A 15,768-nucleotide genomic window follows, 5' to 3' on the forward strand; every position below is an offset into this window, starting at 1 on the left:
AGCTCCCTGACACCCGGGGGGCGGGGGGGGGGGGGGGGGGAAGGCCCTGTTGTGACGCAAAGGTTCGGTGCTGTGTGGACCCTTAGGGGAGGCGCTCAGAGGTGCTGTGGCATTGAAAGATGTCACCTAAATGTCAAGGTCACTTTTCTTTCCAGACTCTTTCAGGAAATTCGTATCACATAATCAGGGTTTCTCCGTGGGTGAACTAAACACCATGCCCTACACACCCACCCCAGAATCACCCACCGTGGGCCTACAGAATCATGACCTGTGAGAATCAGCACATTTTATAAGCCCTTCAGGTGATTGAGAGAGGACAGGAAAGTTTGACAGTCATTGGTTTCACTCCACCGGCCCCTGCTTCCATAAATAACACTGTCAGTAAATTCTCTTTTTAATTCTAGAGGTTTTGGGTATCTTTTTGAAACTATAAGTGTCTAGGCCTTGCCTTGTCTGAGGTGCCAAACCCTGAGCACTCGAAAGTCCCTATATAACTTTTGACTCCCCCAAAACTTAACTACTAATAGCCTCCTGTTGACCAGGAGCCTTACCAATATCATAGAGAGTCGATTAACACATACTTTGTATGTTATATGTGTTATATTCTTACAACAGAGTAAGCTAGAGAAAAGAGAATAGTAAGAAAATCATAAGGAAAAGTACAATTACAGTACTGTACTGATAAAGCCCACTTATAAGTAGACCCATGCAGTTCAGACCCGTGTTGTTCAAGGTCAGCTGTATTTAAGAAAGAAAGCAGAAGACTCGGGGACAAAGGCCAAAATAACTTTATTCCTGGGGCACCAGAAGACCCAGGCCGTGGCGTCACAGAACCGGATTTGAATCCCAGCTTTACCAGTTCCTGGACACATCATCTTGGGCAATTCACTTAACCTCTCTGACTTCCTTCCCAGGCAAGAACTCCGTTAACACACAGCGGAAGCAGAGCAAACACTCTCTTCCCTGTCATTTCCCCTTCTCTCTACTTCATCTTATGGTTTACTTCTTGAAAGGCAGGTAACTACAGGATAGACAGCAGTCACTGTGAGCAGGGGATTGTTAGTTCTATTATAACTTGTACTTTATATATTCAGTTGGGCTACTAGTGAATATTTAGTATTACCAATGTTGAGTAACCTTATAAAAATGAGTTTAATAATATGGCAGGATCTGGCCAAAAGGAGCTATATGGTTGATGCAGACTTTTGTGTCACCTTTTGAAAATAGGGGTTCTCAAAAACTATTTATTCAAAATGTTAACCAGATGAGGAAAGGATATATTAAATATATTTGTTCTGAGCCAAAGAAAACTCTGAACTTTTTAAACTGGTCCCTTTTAGAACTTAGCTTTAAAAAGAAAAAAAGGGAAAAAACCCTGATATTTGGGACAAAGAATATTGTTCTTCTTAGAGGGTCTGGTTTCATGTTGTAGCATCTTATTGATCAGAGTGCCTACATGCTCAAGTTAGATAATGGAACTGTATTTACTGAAGATCATCTTTTAGTCTACAGGGTTCCAGTGGTAACAAAGCAGACATTTTATACTTGAGCCAGGCCACATCTCGTCAGGTCTGCCTACATTCTGTTCCCATTTAGGGGAAGTGACTGGAGGGGAAATGCCTAAGAAATGTCATGAAGAGTGAAAGATGCTTTTACTTTTTTACTTCCTGGGATATATTATATATAAATGATTCAACATTCATGGATTAAAGAGAAACCGTTATTAAGGTATAGTATTTAGCTGATGGAAAGTAAAAGAAATCCAGTTCAGCCAGTCCCTATCAGCTTGCACAAAACTGCATGGCCAACACCATTTGACATGAAAAAGCAGAGCTTCTGACCCTGGTACGGGAGAAAACTTTCTCTCCCTTTTTTACATGGTCATAAGACCTGTTTCCCGTGCTTGCAAAGGTAGTGACTCTCTAGCAGTAGGTGATATAAATGCAGAAACTGGATCTTTCGTGTCCCAGGACGTATTGTACTGAATTGAATGCACCATCCATTTGGATTGAGGAAACAAAAGTCAAGAGTAAGTAGCTCCTCCATCATCTCTTATGAAAAATGTCCCTTTCTTTTAGAAATGTATGTCCCAGAACCAACCAATATACCCATTGAGAAAACGAATCACCGTGGAGAGATTGACCTAGAGGTTCCCTTGTGGCCGACACCCAGTGAAAATGACATCATCCATCTCCCCAGAGGTAAGTGCTAAAGTCGACTGAGAGCTCTGTAATCTTACATGTGGTCTACTTTTTCTTTTTATTTTAACTTCCTTTGGGTATCTTTTTAAATGGCAAGCCCACGTAAGTTCAAATAAGGACTCCAGGGAAGACCTGCTTGGCTGTAAGATATTTAACCCAGAATGATAAAATAAGTCTGCAGGTAACTGGATAATATGCCTCCTTCTGGCCCCACATGCTCCGAGACTTAGTGATGATAGAAAGAAAGATGTTCTTTGTCCTAAGATTCTGGTATCTGGAATTTCTAAGCCAGCTCTCCTATTTGTACGTATGTAAGCAGAAGAATACATTATTCAGTCCCTGTGGATTCTGGACTAAGCAATTGTGCATTAGGTTACCCTCTGCTTCTAGGTTGTTCTTACTCCATGAGAGTTCAGCTTATTACATGTGCTGATTTTTCCACTCATCAGGTTTATTCCTTTTTTCCCCCAGCTCTGTCCCTTTCAGTTGTGTGTAACAGACACATTATTCTGTCTCTCAGTAGTTAAGTGATAAAGCAAGGCAGGGTTCCTGTCAATATTGCCCTCTCTTTAAAAGTAGACCCCTTGATCAAGAGTATAAACTTCCTCTTAGCCATGACTCAACACCGCCTCCTGTCTACTCCAAGGACATTCTCAAAATCACCACTATGCAATTTTTATATCTTTTGGGAGAAGCAGTATTCGTTGCTTGAGAGATGAATGGTCTGTTGTTACTCTAGATAGTCTGCAGGTTATGCTTCTTTAGATCAAGCCAGATAACCAGAGAGCCAAACTCCTGGACCCAGCGTTTTGGCTACTTACATAACTGCTGTGACTGAATTGTGCTTTATCATTACGTTTAAATTCATTCAGTCAAGAAATATTAGGGCCTACTCTGTGCCACACACTGTTCTAGATGCTGGCTTTGGTCATTAGAACAGCCTTATTTACTGCAATATATTGAGGACCTGTGCATTACTTAGCACCTCTGTTACAAAGTCCCTGAGGAGGATATTTCTTCATGTGTCAGTAGCAGGAAAATTTGTACTTCTCCTAAGCAAGATTTTTTTTTTTTAAGATTTTATTTATTTGACAGAGACAGCGAGAGAGGGAACACAAGCAGGGGGAGTGGGAGAGGGAGAAGCAGGCCCCCCATGGAGCAGGGAGCCCGACGCAGGGCTCGATCCCAGGACCCTGGGACAATGACCTGAGCCGAAGGCAGACGCTTAAGGACTGAGCCACCCAGGCGCCCAGCAAGGTTATTTTTTAATGTTGATGACACTGTAATCTTGTTGATGGTACTTGTTTCCTCTTTTGCTTTTGCTGCTAGGAAGCCCAAAGCTCGATTTTATGGCCTTTTTGCATCAAAACAGAACTTAAGCACTGGACTGAATTTTATAAATAGACTTGAAGCTTCCTTTTCCTTTCACTAAATTTCCCTTAACTTTTCAATTTCCTTGTATGACATACATTCCTAAAACCATTTGCTATATCATTTGGAATGTGGTAAGGCAAAAATTCATTCCTTTATTCATTGTGTTTTTAAAACCTGAATTCATCAGTAAGATGTTATTTTGACCTTTGGTATTTGTCTTGATGCTGATAAATATGTTTTTTTCAACTTCCTGTAAAGTATGACCATCTGCACTGGGTAGAATGACTAGGAAGGTCCTCTTCTTCCCATCCCCCCAAGGCCCCCCCACACACACACACAGAGGAAGAAGCATATTAATAAAAATCTGATTTTTAAACTGTAGACAGTCTTAATATCACAAAGCTGTGCTATGATGAGCTGAGTTTCCAGAACAGTTTAAGAACAACTCTTTTTGATTGTGTAATTCCTGCATCTTTCACTAACTTGGTTTTTGATGCATTTAGACAATCTGAACACAGTAGTTTATTTGAAAGAAAATAAAAGTAAGGGAACTTCCAGGGAGTGCTCCTGATTGACATAGAGTTAACTAACCTAGTGATCTCTGCAATATTTATGGCAAGAATGATGATTTAAAGGAACAGAAAGACCTGCATTCATAAGAACAAAAATGTTGTCTCCTGTGCAGTATATTAACTAAGGCAGGAAAATGATCTATTAGGCCTAGTGAGTTTTCAGCAATTTTATGAAGAGGGAGACATTTTTGCTTAGAGCTCAGTAAACCAGAATATCAACCAAAAGACCAGACTCTTGATGCTGGCATAGTTTTTACTGTTACATTAGTAATTAGTCTTGGCTGTTAATATGGTAAGTCCAAGAAGAGACTTTGTTCTAGTCTATTTGCTGGTAAGCGGGGAGCTAAGTTAATGTTTCTGCTTCCGAATCTTAGAGAAGACCATATAGGTTAATGTTAATCAAAATACTTTCAGTAATAGTTCAGTCAAGTTTATAAGGATGAAGCAAGAACCAGCTTCATCCTGCCCAGTTGTTAACCTGCTCACCCTAATACTTCCTCTCTCACATCCATCCCTAAGAGCTCTGCCCTCTCCGTAAGAGCTCTCTGGATCTTTACATTTGAATCGTTTAGCCTGAAAGCATTGGGAAGAAATAAAACCAAGTCATTGATTTGCATTTGCAGTGTAACTAAAATAATCCTTAAAAATTCTTGTTTAGGTAATAAATGCTTGTTAACTGTTTTTCTCCTAGACATGGGTCACCTACAGGTAGATTACAGAGATAACAACAGGCTGCATCCGGGCGAAGATTCTTCACTGGACTCCATTGCCTCGGTTGTGGTTCCCATAATAATCGGCCTCTCCATTATAATAGCATTCCTATTCATCAATCAGAAGAAACAGTGGATACCACTGCTTTGCTGGTATCGAACACCAACTAAGGTATTTGTCCTGAAAAAGTTTGTCTCTTGAGTGACTGAACTAGGAAAGCTTGCGTGCTCACATTTCCTTAAATTGCTTGATGTCTTTTATATTTGCCAGTGAAAATTTTGCTTTGGTCTTCACGGCCTCAAATGGACAGCAAGCTGTAGCCGGCCATCCACTACAGAGCACATCCAGCACAGAGCACGTGCCTGGGGATGGAGCAGTCAGTCAGTGGTGAATTACCCATCATCCACTGGTTAATGAATCCTGACCTTCCACACAGCCAATGTCCTGGATTTCAAGTTTTCAAAAAAAAAATACTTCTGGATTCATTGTTTATATTAGAAATGAAAACCTGAATTTCTCAGTGATCTATCAGCTTAGAATTGGGAAAGAAACCTAGAAAGAGGGCGCCAGCACTCGGGTGAGAGCCATAAGACCGCTCAAGCGTCCTGAACATACACAGAACTCCAAAGGACAGGGAGACGTATCCAGGGCAAGCACCCGGGGGACAGGTGGCAGAAGATCCTGAAGAGACTGTAAAGTAACACTAGACCAGGCAGAGAGGGGCACATTTCATACTGAGAAAGGAAGACTATGTATTTGTTGTCAAATCAGCCTATTTTAAAAGCCAAGAAAATTCATTCTCATTAAAGGGAAGAGTCATGACTTTTTCCAACCCTGAGTCTACTTTTTACATTTAGTCTTTTTTCTTTAAGAAAAAAATCATATACCCTTAAGAATTTGAAAACAGCTTGAATAATTATTTTAATTCAGTTTACCACCGAGGTAACTCTTCCATATAAAATTTCTGTTGGATGCTTATCCGGCCTCTGATTTTCTTTCAAGAAATACACTTTGGGCACCACCTCTGCTGGGCACCTGTGGGGTCAGGACACGGGACTGGGCAAGACCCAGTCCCCACAGCGAAAAGCTGGGAAAAGAGACCAGTTCATAATGTGCATGGAGTGGCTGGCTACAGACAGGGGCTGGCTCTGTGATTTAACATTGTCTGTTTATCTTAAAATCTGCCTATCTGGTGACTCCCACTCCTTCAACCCTTACAAGTGCTAGCCTGCATGTTAAGGATTTGAAAATAGTTCCATGGTTTCACCGTTCTCTTTTTTCAGTTCCTTCATCCACTCCATCTGACATCATTTATTGACAGTTCACTTCTAAATGGTTTGTCAGGCAGGATCCCTTACGAAACTACCGCGGGTGCTAGAACAGGGTGTAGACTCCACGTCCAGTCTGCCTGTCAGTGTCCTGCGAAGCTATCACCTCACTTGAGTTGGGACTAAATTTGTTAACTTAGGATACATAAAATAGCTAATTCTTTGTGGTTTTTCCTCCTCTCATCAAATAGCCTTCTTCCTTAAATAATCAGCTGGTGTCTGTGGACTGCAAGAAAGGAAGCAGAGTCCCCGTGGACAGCTCACAGAGAATGCTAAGAATTGCCGAACCGGATGCGAGATTCAGTGGCTTCTACAGCATGCAAAAACAGAACCACCTACAGGCAGATAATTTCTACCAGACAGTGTGAAGAAGGGCGACGTCGATGAGGTTTTGAAAGACAGAAAACGACTAAATCTGCTTTTAAAAGTAAACTAGAATTTGTGCACTTGCTTAGTGGATCGTTTTGGATTGTGACTTGATGTACAGCGCTAAGAACTTACCGGGATGGGCTCTGTCTACAGCAGTGTGCAGAACAAGCATTCCCACTTGCCTCAAGATAACTGACCAAGTGTTTTCTTAGAACCAAAGTTTTTAAAGTCGCTAAGACATACTTGCTTGTAATATAGCTGCAGAGATACTTGGGGACGGGGACAGTTGAGTTTGGTTGGGGAGATGGGCTGGGAGGGTGGTGTTGGGAAGGCAAATTGGTCAGCTGGGCTCGGGGACGGGGGAGAAATCCTGTTAAAATAAAAGCAGTTGAGTGGCCCAGAGGAGCTTTTTTTCCTTCAAGACTGCACTGGTTGCTGCAAAGCTCAGGCCCAAGTGAGCAGGGAAAACAAAGGCCTTGCAACCCAGCTGCCGTAGCCACCTTAGGACTGCAGACGAGCGCACCAGCACCTGGCGCTAGCCGTCCCCGGGCTACCGCCACGAGGTCCTGGTCTGTACGCTCCCACCGCGGTGGGCAGTGAGGAAGCAGGAGAGAGGCGCTGCGGCATTTCTCCGACACGGGGTGTTAAGGAGATAGACAGTTATACTTTTTGCTGCTTTTGTTTTCTTCCAAGCCAATCAGCCAGTTCCTAGCAGAGTCAGCAGGTGAACGAGACCTAAGTCATTTCTTGACGTGAGCACTGGAGCTTCTCTTACCACCGCGTGGCAGGAAGGAGGCAGAGGGCAGAGGACACCAGGTATTCCCAGGGGCTGTACTTCATTGTCTGTCGTGGCTTTGTTCTCTTGTTGGGTGTTCATAGTTTTTGTTGAAGCTCTAGCTTAAGAAGAAACTTTTTTAAAAAAGGACTGTTTGGGGATTTTTTTTTTCCTTATTCTATACTGATTCTACAAAATAGAAACTACTTCATTTTAATTGTATATTACTCAAGCACCTTTGTTGAAGCTCAAAAAAAAATATGCCTCCTTAAACTTTAGCAATTATAGGAATATTTATGTAACTATCTTATGCTTCAAAAAAACAAAAGTATTTGTGTGCGTGTGTATATAATATATATATGCATATATATTTATACACATACAATTTATGTTTTCCTGTTGAATGTATTTTTATGAGATTTTAACCAGAACAAAGACAAACAGGCATTCCATATCAGTGCTTTTGATCACCTACAAATTTTTAAGAACACAAAATTTCATTCTACCTGCAGTTTAATTGGGAAGAAAGATGTGTGTGGTGAGTGTGTGAGGGTGTGAGGGTGTGTACGCACACGCCTTGTGCAGTCGGCATCACACCTGCTGTGGAGAAGGTATTCCTTTATTAAACTCTTCTCCCTCATTTGGATATGCTCTCTGTTGGTTTTCAATTTGCTCACTGGCCAGAAACATTGATGGCAGTTTATCTGCATCGCTAATCAGCTCCTGGATTTTTTTTTTTTTTTCTTCAAACAACTGTTTGAAACAACTACTGGAATATTGTCCATAATAAGCTGGAAGTTTGTTGTAGTTTGCCTCAAATATAACTGACTGTATACTATAGTGTTAACTTTTCAAACAGCTCTTAGCACTTTTATACTAATTACCCATTTGTGCATTGATTTTTCTTTTTAAAATGCTTGTTGTGAAAGACACAGATACCCAGTATGCTTAATGTGAAAAGAAAATGTGTTCTGTTTTGTAAAGGAACTTTCAAGTATTGTTGTAAATACTTGGACAGAGGTTGCTGAACTTTAAAAAAAAATTAATTTATTATTATAATGACCTAATTTATTAATCTGAAGATTAACCATTTTTTTGTCTTAGAATATCAAAAGGAAAAGAAAAAGGTGTTTTAGCTGTTTGCATCAAAGGAAAAAAAAGATTTATTATCAAGGGGCAATATTTTTATCTATTTCCAAAATAAATTTGTTAATGATACGATGTTACCAAAATAGATTTACATCAGCCTGATTAGTATAAAATTTTGTCGACAATTAATCCATTCCTGGCATAAAAAAAATCTCTATCAAAAAAATTGTAAATGCTTGCTTTTTGTTTTTTTCAATCATGGCCATATTATGAAAATACTAACAGGATATAGGACAAGGTGTAAATTTTTTTATTATTATTTTAAAGATATGATTTATCCTGAGTGCTGTATCTATTACTCTTTTACTTTGGTTCCTGTTGTGCTCTTGTAAAAGAAAAACAAATATAATTTCCTGAAGAATAAAATAGATATATGGCACTTGGAGTGCACTGGGGTTCTACGGTTTGTTTTGTTTTCCTCAAACCACGAAGCCATGAGGGAATTATTTGCAGCTGGGTTCTTGGCAACAGATCAATACTTTGAATCTCAATCTCAGAAAGGACTAACAGTCCTTGTGTGTTAAGGTTGTCAGTCTGACCCTCCAGCCCCCTGCTCCCAGCAGCTCCAGGGCTGCTCTCAGAGGGCAGGCCCCACCCTGCAAATCCTTGTACAAAACCCTGTCTCGGGGTAGGTGGCACTTCGATGCTGCTCTTAGGGAGACTTTTAAAACCTGCCTGTTGTCAGTCACAAACCAGAAACCTGCTCACCCTCTCCTCACTGGTATCAGAATCCATCCATCGTGTGTGCGAGAAGGGCCAAGGTGGGAAACACTGGTAGTTTACCACTGAGGAAGCAAGTTTATCAGACAAAATCAGAGAAATCTCATTATTAGGGGACTGGGAGTTGAAAGGAAAAAAAGTACTTTTTCATACACTCCAGAAGCATCAACTTAAGAATGAACTATAAAGAGAACACTGTTGAATCTCTACCCAAAAAACCTATCCTCAAGGACTTTTGACTCTCTCGTATGCCTTCTAAAGTGCTATTTCCTTAGTATAGGCAAAATTTTTACAAATTTGGATCAATTTAGTTGAAGTTATTAATTGTATTAAGTACGCATCTTCATCAGTTCGAGAGCAAGGAGCGAGTTAAGTCCCACATAGTCACTATCCAATAACGCACTGATAAAACAAGAAACTAGCTCAAGCTCCACATAGCCCTAGGTAACCACGGGGATGCCAAGTCAGTCTCCAGCTCCAACCTGAGCCGCTGCCTTTGCAGCCCTGGCGTGCCACTTACCCCGTAGAATGAGGAATAGGGATGGGCCTGTGTGCTCACAGATGTTGAAGTGGAATTTTAAAGCCCTGACAGGTCCTCTGTAACTCTTCCCACACTCCCATGGTCTGAGGGAGGGAGCTGCCATAGCTGTCAGGAATGTCTCACCGACCCAGGGAAAGAGCAGGACTTCTGTCATTCCACAGCAACCCAGGGCAACCTGGAAAAGTCTCTCTCCCCCCTCCTGACCATCATGAAGCTAATCAGGGTTTACCAGCTTACACACGGTAGTGACAGACGACATGTAGAACGTAAAAGGAAGAATCTAGCACTGCAAGGGAAGAAAAGTCTTAAGAAATACAACAAAAACTCAAAAAAAAATCTCTCCAACATATATTACCCTTTTTTCCAACATTTATTAAATGGCAATGACTTGACTGGAACTGGCAGAAAAGTGTTTCAGGACCAGTGCTGGATGGATGAGTAGCTGCTCCCCGGAGTAGCACTTGGGGAGGACGCCCCGCCCCCGCACGAAGGACATGGACCGGGAGTGGGGGCGGGGGAGTGGGGGCGGGGCGCGGCTGCGCAGACACGAAAGCACCTCAGGGGACACAACCTCCTTGTAAAGCACACTTCGCAGACATATAGACATCCCAAGTTCAACAACACAAAGTTCTGAAAGTGAACGGCAACTTAATGGTTAACACCTGAACAGTGGTGAAACCCGCAGCAACCTCCAGCATCAGCCCGCTCCCCACCAGGGAGAGCGCACATTCGGCTTCCACTTCTTCCAAGAACAGCCCGCGTTTCCGTTTCGGTCAGTCCCCCTGGACAACACTGGTAGGTAACATTTACCCTGACGGTCCCCTTGGAAGGATCAGCGTCGGTCCTCGCCACCACCGAAGAATAGCTACAGTATAAATCTCTCAATGCTTTAATCTAGTTCTTCAGTGCAGTTCAGACCTAGAAGGCCGTAAGAACTCAACTGGACATGCTGTCAGCTCAGGAAGAATATAACTGCGCATGCACAAACATGACTTCCCTCTTCCTCTACAAAGTTGGAGAGAAGAGCTCATAATTGTTAGTATTTAACACGAAACACCTCTAGAATTCAGAACAGTGCCATACTTCTCTTGGTTCAAAATACAAAGAATTAGTGAAAGCATGATCTAGTAATACTGAATCACAAACCCAAGTTCAAGTGTGCTGAGTTTCCAATGGCAGGAAGGGAATGGTAGCCAGCTTTCAGAACAATGCTGTACGAAATCTAACTTGTAGTCCACGAAAGAAAGCTGCTCCTGACGCGAAGCTGCCCTATGTCGGGCACAGAACTAGAGGAAGAAAAAAAACTTTTAAATAGAAATGTAGATTTTGTATATATTTACACAAGATGTACATACATATGTATAGAAAAACGTACAATTAAATCATGAGAACAAGGATCTACAGCAGCAACTTTTTAAAAAAGGTTTGGAAAGGCTACACCCAACAGTGAAAAGTTCTAAGACACATTTATTAAAATTGCCCAGAAATGAGATACCAAAAGGCCATGTCTCAGGATACCACTTAAGAGATAAGAACCCATAACGTTAGCCCTATACCGTCAGGCTTGTAACACAGCCAAGAAGCTCCCCAGGAAGTGAAAGGAGAGTGCAAGTCTACACACACACACACACACACACACACACACACACACACACGAACACTTAGCAGCCAAGCCATGGTCTCTATTGTTACACAACCATGAGGAAGTCCCACCAAGAAAGTAGGAGGAGAGTTTTCCCTTGAGCAGGAACCCCCTGCCAGGCGAACCTTCTAGTGGGCTGGGGACCAACCCCCAAGGTAGAGGAATCGCTGACTGGCTGTGGACTTCCAGGATGGGTGGAAGAGAGCATTTCAGTCACCCCGTCTGCATAACCCCCGTCCATACGTGCCCATGCGACTGAACACCTCTGAGCGTCACACACACAGGCCTACTTACGTGCTCGGACCACAGAGTCACCACCTGGGTCTGAACCCTAGCTTCTTTTCCAGCCAGTCCTCACAAAGCAGAGACAAAGCACAACACATGCACACAAGCAGCTCGTGAGACGCAGCTCCAGTACAGACCAGCCTGGCTCACAGGCTGGAGCATGGAGCACAGAATTAGGTAAGTGCTGCTCCCCGAAGGCACGTGGTATAGGTTCAGTTACAGGCCTGGATTTTCAGAGGAAAAACTTCAACAGCATTTGCCCCCAGAGCACTCTGTTCTCTGGGTCGTAAAATTCTTCCATGCAGTCAAATGATAAAATAGCCAGAGAATGTTTCAGAAGCTCATTCTATTTCTGGCGCTCATGGTAGTACCCTAGGGACCTGCTATAATTAAAAATTAAGACATGTTCTTTATGTTCATCTCATTCCTGTTTCACATCTGTAAGAACAAACCTCAGAACAATCCAGCTTTCATACCAATGCTAGCACAACATAAAAGCAAACAAAGGTGTCAGGTATTAAAAAAGAAAATTCAGAATGTAATAGGAAGAAAAAGCCCTCCATCAGAAGAACACAACTTACTTAAAATTTCAATTTATTCTTTTCAAACCCCTCCCCCTCCCCCTAACCTACTAATGACTGGCTCCACTCCAAGTCTCTTACGGGTGATACTTAATGTACCACTCACTTGGAGCTCCCAGTACATCCTGAGGTTTCCTCTTTATGAAGCTATGGTAAAGAAAGCTATGGTCTGAGTTACTTAACCTCTCAGAAATCCCAACCTTCCTATGGTTCAGCCAGCAACTCTGATGGAGGAGAGGGAGAACCCAAAGGAAAATGTTACCAGAAGAGGATTGCTCTCAATATTGGATCATACCCTACAGGATGCATTTTGTGATGCTTGGAAAATCCGTCACCTGGATAACTGCTGCCTTATAGAAAATAATTTCCCTGTATTAGTATTAGTTTTAGTTTAGTATTAGTTTTGCCTACCATTTTAAAAAGTTCATCAGTTCCCTCTTTATCATCCAAATTTTGATCTTCCCTCAGCAAAGTAAGTGACCTCATTAACTTCTCAAATGACCTTCCTTTTCTCATCCCTGTTCCCAACCTGTGATATTGATCTTGCTAAGATTTATGGCTCATTTTTCATTGTCCTAGTTGATGAAAATCCACTCTTTTTCTCCCTCCCCTGCCTGTCCCTTACAACAATCCTTCTCATATTCCCTTTGGGACTCTTCACTGATTTGACTGTTCTCTCTTTCATCCATCCTCACTATCTGTCCTTCCCTTTCCATCGTCCCCAAGATGGCAGAGACCACCCTACTCAACCGCTCCCAGTGTCAGTCAACACCTCAGACTCATATAGTTGTGGGAATGTCTCCATAATATTTCCCCCGCTGCCTGCCTCCATCCTTACAGCTGAGTTGTGCAACGTATTTCCACCAGCTCAAGACCCCAAATAAGAGCTGAATTTTATGTACCATAATTCGTAACATGAGTAGCCATAAGTAAGCCATGCATCTATCCTCACTCTGCACAAATGACATTGATTAAAGTGCGTCTGGGAATTACTTTCTAATCTATTAGCAAGACGATGCATTCATCGACTCATCAAATCTTTCCAACCATCGCACGCACCACATCCTAACACTCACCTTTCAGTATATAATCAGTTAACAAGCTCGGGACCTTTTCACTGTCCTCTTTCATGGCACGAAGAACTGAAAAATAAAGGCGAGAAAGACAAGGCAACAATTTCAAATTCCCATCGAAGATCTCATTTACACTGTAGCATTAATATGGTACAACCCATCCATGCAAATTATTATTTTCTGGATATGGAAATATACCCACAAATGCTCAAGAACGTACTGTAGTTAAGTCCTTACTCAGGTGAGAACATTCCTGTTGCCCGAGACTCATCTCCCTGATTTAAAACTTCCAAACAGTGGAATCAGGAAAGAGGAATCAGGTTATTTACACAGAGCCTCAGGTCTGTCGTCATAAATACTGGAAAGCAAGGTCCCGTCGTGAGCACTTCCGTAGGCCTCAGGGAGCGGATAGCCTCAGTCGGTAGATCTCACAAGCTGGAGAAAGTCTTCGATAAATGACTAGTGAGCTACACTCTCCAAGGAGCGTGTCTGTCAGCCTTCTTGGAAATGGGTAAAAGACCAAAACAAAGAACAGACTTCACAGAGTAGCACCCTGCCAGGCTGCCTGCTTCTAGACTATGGAGGAACCTTGGCGAATTAGCCTCATCCTAAAGGAAATCTTTGACAATTTTATCTCTAAGCAAAGATGAATAGAAAAATCAGTTATTTGAGTGGTTAAAACTCTAGGCCACCCAGGTACACATAAACACATGAATAAACACTACACTTGCACAGTACTCTCCCCAGAGCATCCTGGGGAAAATGCCACACTCTTTTCCCCCAGACATAGGACAAAACAACATGGTGCAAAACCCTGTCTTTCCCACTTCCTCGTCGTGGGACTTTGAGCTAGTTCCTTAACCGCCCGGTGCACCAAGTTCCTCATTTGTAAAATGAGAACCATCATCAGACCAGTCTCAAAGGCTTGTTGTGATTACCAAGTTACTAATTCAGATGTGAAGGACTTAGAATAGTGCCCCGCACAGAATATAGGCTATGTAAGCATTAGCCGTATTTATGAACACAATATTATTCTAATTCTTACTACTATTGCTATGTGCTTCCAATAGCTTTTATGAAGAAGGCTACATAACCAGAAATGCTACCCCTCTCTGCAGGATGTCTCCTGTGGCCAACATCTCCCAGGTGGTGGCCACAGAGGCTCCAGTTCTCCCCCAGGTTTTTAGGAGATAACTACTTCTTACTTTCAAAGTGAAACTCATACTAACTTGGACATTCATTCACACCCCCTACACATGTTCACTCACCCAGAGATTCCAAATGGTGGCCGCCTACAAATACATCATCTAAGAATCAGCCTGAAGACATTTTGATGTGGGAATTATGATGACTTTGGTTTGGCCAAGTATGTTTGTCCTTGATCTGAGAAGCCGAGGTTTTTCAGTAATTCCTGGCTTCCAAGGCAATATTTATGTCCCCTTCTGAAAGGGCTACTCTGTTCAGTATTTCTGCTTCCCATGATGTTTTAGATTTGTTTCCAGTTCTACATAAAGTCACATGCCATAAGCTAGCATTATTAAAAAGTACAGTGGACTGGGAACTAAGAGACCCAGCCCTGTAATTAACCATTCCCCTGTGTGATCTTGGACACTCTATCGTCATGAGTTCCTCCGGAAAATCAGAGGGCTGGCCACCCAGTTAATCTCTTCATTCTCTATTTTAGCCTGGCTCGCATCACTTGATTTATCCATATTTTGGTATAAAAGGCTTTGAAAGTATTGTTCACCAAAGGAAGGAATAACAACTTCAGGGAGCAGGCAGGCACCTCCCTTGCGCTCATCCCACCCATGCCTCCATACCCCTAAATTCCAAAAGAGCTCTCGTCACCAGTGTCCATTCCTGTGATTCCCTCTCACTTGGCTCCCTCTTTAATCAGCAGTTATTACAAATCTTTACAGTTAGAAAAAACCTAACAGGTCAGCAAATCCAGTCCCTTCAAGGAAAACAAAGCTGAGTAACTGACTTACCCCAAATCAAACAGATGTTAATTTATTTACTATGAGGGAAACACAGCAAATACTTTCATCCTTGTTTTTCATTGTGACCATGAGAAAGTAAGTAACATCCAAGGATATCACTGTAAATAACAGGGATAGAACCAGAATTCATGGCTCATTTATGGCTCTCCTAAGAGATAGTCAATGGAATGTATATTTAAGTCTAACAAATTATTTTAAAATGCAAGCCTCTTGAAGGTGGAGTATTTTTGTCTGCTTTGTTCACTAAAGTATCTCAATGTCCAGAACACAGCCTGGCACAGAATAGGCCTTTTTAATATTTGCTGAGTGACTCTTCTTAAAATATTACTACCAATTCGGGCGCCTGGGTGGCTCAGTTGGCTAAGCGACTGCCTTCGGCTCAGGTCATGATCCTGGAATCCCAGGATCGAGTCCCACGTCGGGCTCCCTGCTGAGCAGGGAGTCTGC

The 15,768-nt window shown here is 42.2% G+C and overlaps 2 protein-coding genes across 7 annotated transcripts in view; one reads left to right on the plus strand and one right to left on the minus strand.

Annotated features, from left to right (window-relative positions):
- CRIM1 (cysteine rich transmembrane BMP regulator 1) overlaps nt 1–8,869 on the plus strand; it is a 186,254-nt gene extending 177,385 nt beyond the window's left edge. For all 5 annotated transcript variants that reach the window (XM_088026387.1, XM_028117216.2, XM_028117212.2 and 2 more), the window contains 3 exons: nt 2,079–2,201; nt 4,839–5,029; nt 6,378–8,869. In XM_088026387.1, coding sequence (XP_087882513.1) covers nt 2,079–2,201; nt 4,839–5,029; nt 6,378–6,554 — 491 coding nt within the window. In that variant the 3' untranslated portion in view covers nt 6,555–8,869. The remainder of the gene's footprint in view (nt 1–2,078; nt 2,202–4,838; nt 5,030–6,377) is intronic.
- A 1,222-nt stretch (nt 8,870–10,091) lies between these two features.
- FEZ2 (fasciculation and elongation protein zeta 2) overlaps nt 10,092–15,768 on the minus strand; it is a 41,142-nt gene continuing 35,465 nt past the window's right edge. For both annotated transcript variants that reach the window (XR_003611430.1, XM_028117218.1), the window contains 2 exons: nt 13,325–13,390; nt 10,092–11,026 (listed from right to left, as the gene is read on the minus strand). Coding sequence is in view for 1 of the 2 variants with exons in the window: in XM_028117218.1 (XP_027973019.1) it covers nt 11,010–11,026; nt 13,325–13,390 (83 nt within the window). In the remaining variant the exon portion in view is untranslated. The remainder of the gene's footprint in view (nt 11,027–13,324; nt 13,391–15,768) is intronic.

This window comes from Eumetopias jubatus, unplaced genomic scaffold (assembly GCF_037043125.1).
Source record: "Eumetopias jubatus isolate StellerSeaLion01/CBP00866 unplaced genomic scaffold, mEumJub1_p1.0 scaffold_9, whole genome shotgun sequence".
NCBI lineage: Eukaryota > Metazoa > Chordata > Mammalia > Carnivora > Otariidae > Eumetopias > Eumetopias jubatus.